This window comes from Sphaeroforma arctica, assembly GCF_001186125.1.
Source record: "Sphaeroforma arctica JP610 unplaced genomic scaffold supercont1.3913, whole genome shotgun sequence".
Classification (NCBI taxonomy): Eukaryota; class Ichthyosporea; order Ichthyophonida; genus Sphaeroforma; species Sphaeroforma arctica.
Window position 1 is genome coordinate 1 of NW_014036645.1, and position 2914 is coordinate 2914.

The 2914-nt window shown below is 39.9% G+C and overlaps 1 protein-coding gene across 1 annotated transcript; it reads right to left on the reverse strand.

Annotated features, from left to right (window-relative positions):
• Positions 1-1845: 1845 nt before the first annotated feature.
• On the reverse strand, positions 1846-2145 carry SARC_13919 (hypothetical protein; the record flags this gene model as incomplete). Its single annotated transcript, XM_014291949.1, has 1 exon — positions 1846-2145. A coding segment is annotated over one exon (300 nt), but the record flags the coding sequence as incomplete, so codon positions are not given.
• Positions 2146-2914: the final 769 nt, after the last annotated feature.

Below are 2914 nucleotides of genomic sequence, written 5' to 3' on the forward strand. Positions count from 1 at the left end.
TTAATAATACTAATAGTATATATACTATATATATAATATATACTATATATATATATATATATATATATATATATATATATATATATATATATATATATATATATATATATGTGTGTGTGTATACGCTAAATATGTACACATATATACATATACATATACATATAAATACACGCACACACACACACACACACACGCACATACCCACACACACACATATATATATATGCACACATACATAGTACATGCATATATGTAAGGTACCCTCTAAATTTAGCACATACTTGTAGTTCTTTAGCCACGGTTGCTTCCGTGGCGGCCGTCATGCCGATCACATCACCCACTTGCATGCAGAATCGCACCTCTGCCCTGGTCTCAAACCGAGGGCCTGTGGTTTGGACATACACAGCTTCTCGCGTGTCTAGTTGTGTGATATCTCCTCTGGTCAATATCTCTGAAGCGTAAGAGGTACTAGGTGAGTACGATATGCCTTTGATCCACATCTCGCTTGTTGAATAGTTTAATGGTTAAACTTTCTCCAAGTAAAGGTTTGAATACTGAGCTTGAGGATGACATTGGATATGTGTACTCTATGTGGTCTAGATATATGTAGTCCTTAAGGATCTGACTGTGTAACGTCTCCTATGCTAAATACATCTTGGCGGTGGTACAGTATATGAATTTTCCCAATGGTGTGCATTTGTACATATTCTCGTTGGTTAATATATCTTAAGGGTAGCAATAACTATATTTATATTCCTAATGGTGTGCACGTGCACATATTCTCGTTGGCTAATATATCGTGACGGTGGCACTGTATATGTATACTCACAATGGTGTGCACATGCACATATGCTCGTTGGTTAATATATTATGAGGGTAGTCCTATATATACATATTCCCCATGGTGTGTGCATGCACACATCTCCCGTAACGTACTGTATCATGGCTCGTAGTCACTATGCCTTGCAGTTGCAGGTGAGACGTAGTAATATTGAATAGTATAAACCGACACGTACAGTTATTCGATAGATACTTAAATCAGTGCCTTCCGAGGGTAACACAACACATCCAATTGACATACACCACTCTATGATATACACACACAGCGCCTCTCGCGTATCTGAGCGTGTGCAATCGACTGTGACTAAATGATTTGGTATAAAAGAAAAAAAATAAGCGATAGCAAGACGTATTGGCCAAAGATGCAAGCCAGGTACTTGATAGATAGTTACATGCTGAGACAGGCATACATACGTATATCTGTCAGTGGGTATATACATACCTACACGTACACACAAAATAAACAAAATAAGCAAGGTACTTGATAGTTAAGATACATGCCAAGACAGATATACACGCGTATATCAGTCAGTATATATATACATACCTACACGTGTACAAAAATAAGCAGGCTACTTGATAGCAAGATGCATTTTAAGACAGACATGCATATGTATATCAGTCAGTATATATATACATACCTACACGCGTATATCAGTCAGAATATATATACATACCTACACGTGTACACAAATAAGCAAGGTACTTGATAGTTAGATACATGCTAAGACAGACATACATGCGTATATCAGTCAGTAAGTCTATACATACTTAAACGTGCACACGATATTGAGCATTTACATCAACGTAGAATAGTGTACATATCTAAAAGTGACAGGCTCTGTGCTTTATATAATCACCGGACTGAGAGATCACCGCTGAAACACACAACTTATGTATGCATGTATATGTATGCTGTAAGTATAGTTATATATACATAAGAGAAAAACATCTTAATGCGCACATCCACGTTCACGTACACATCGCCAAGTACCTTACACATACCACTGATCTCATTCCTCAACTCCAAATCGATCCCCGGCACCACATGCGCCTTCTCACTGTTGTAGAACGACGTGAGCGGACCAAACAGAGAGAAGTAATCATCGGGTAGAAGGAGTGTACCTATGGGGATGCTCTCCGTTAACGAACCCACACAGCACACAGCAATGATCTTATCTACACGCTCTGCCTGTAAAGCAGCCAGGTTAGCGTTGTGGTCTATTTTGTGAGGCATTTGGTACACATCTGACCCGGCCAAGCCGTTGGCGTGGTGTCGTTGTACGAATACGATTGGGAGCTCTCCTGCGGGTGATAGGGGATGTAGTAGGCCGAGGCATAGGTTAGCGCATGCGTACAAGTACATGCTACTGGCATAGGTTAGTACAAGCATATAGGTACATGCTACCTGTCTGTCTGTCAGCGATGCACAGGCATGTGACAGCGATAATGACCTATTCGCGATATGTGAGATATGGCGACACCATCTGACCCGATAGAAAAGGATGCGATGTTATAACGTCGAGTATAAGGATGGGCGCGAAATACTTGCAAGAAAGCGACAGAGGGAGGGGTCACACATACATACATATATACATACATACCTGCATATATATAAATATATATATATATATATATATATACATAGGTAGGGGGGGGAGGGGGTTCGTTTTGAGAGTGTACTTCTCTACTTTCCGTAGGATGTGCTTCTACACTGATATATCGGAGCTTCACATGTGCGTGTGTGCATGTAGTTGTATTAGTTTAAATGGTGAAATGAACTATACTTTGCCTTTGAGACTAAAGACATTGATCAGCATCAGACCATATCGAAAGGTCATAGACAGGCAAGCAGCACTACCACCAATAGTATTCATATGAACACAGTGGTTTGCCTATATCAATGATGAATTCGACAGCGTCACATCAGAGGCTAAAAATGCAATCTCAACACATACCTCCCTCACTGTAGGCACCTCAAAAAAAATAGCACAACGATGTCGAATGGCCACCTCTGGCACTTTGAAAGATAGTTGTGCACTGATATTACTATTCAAACGCTCGCAACCCATGG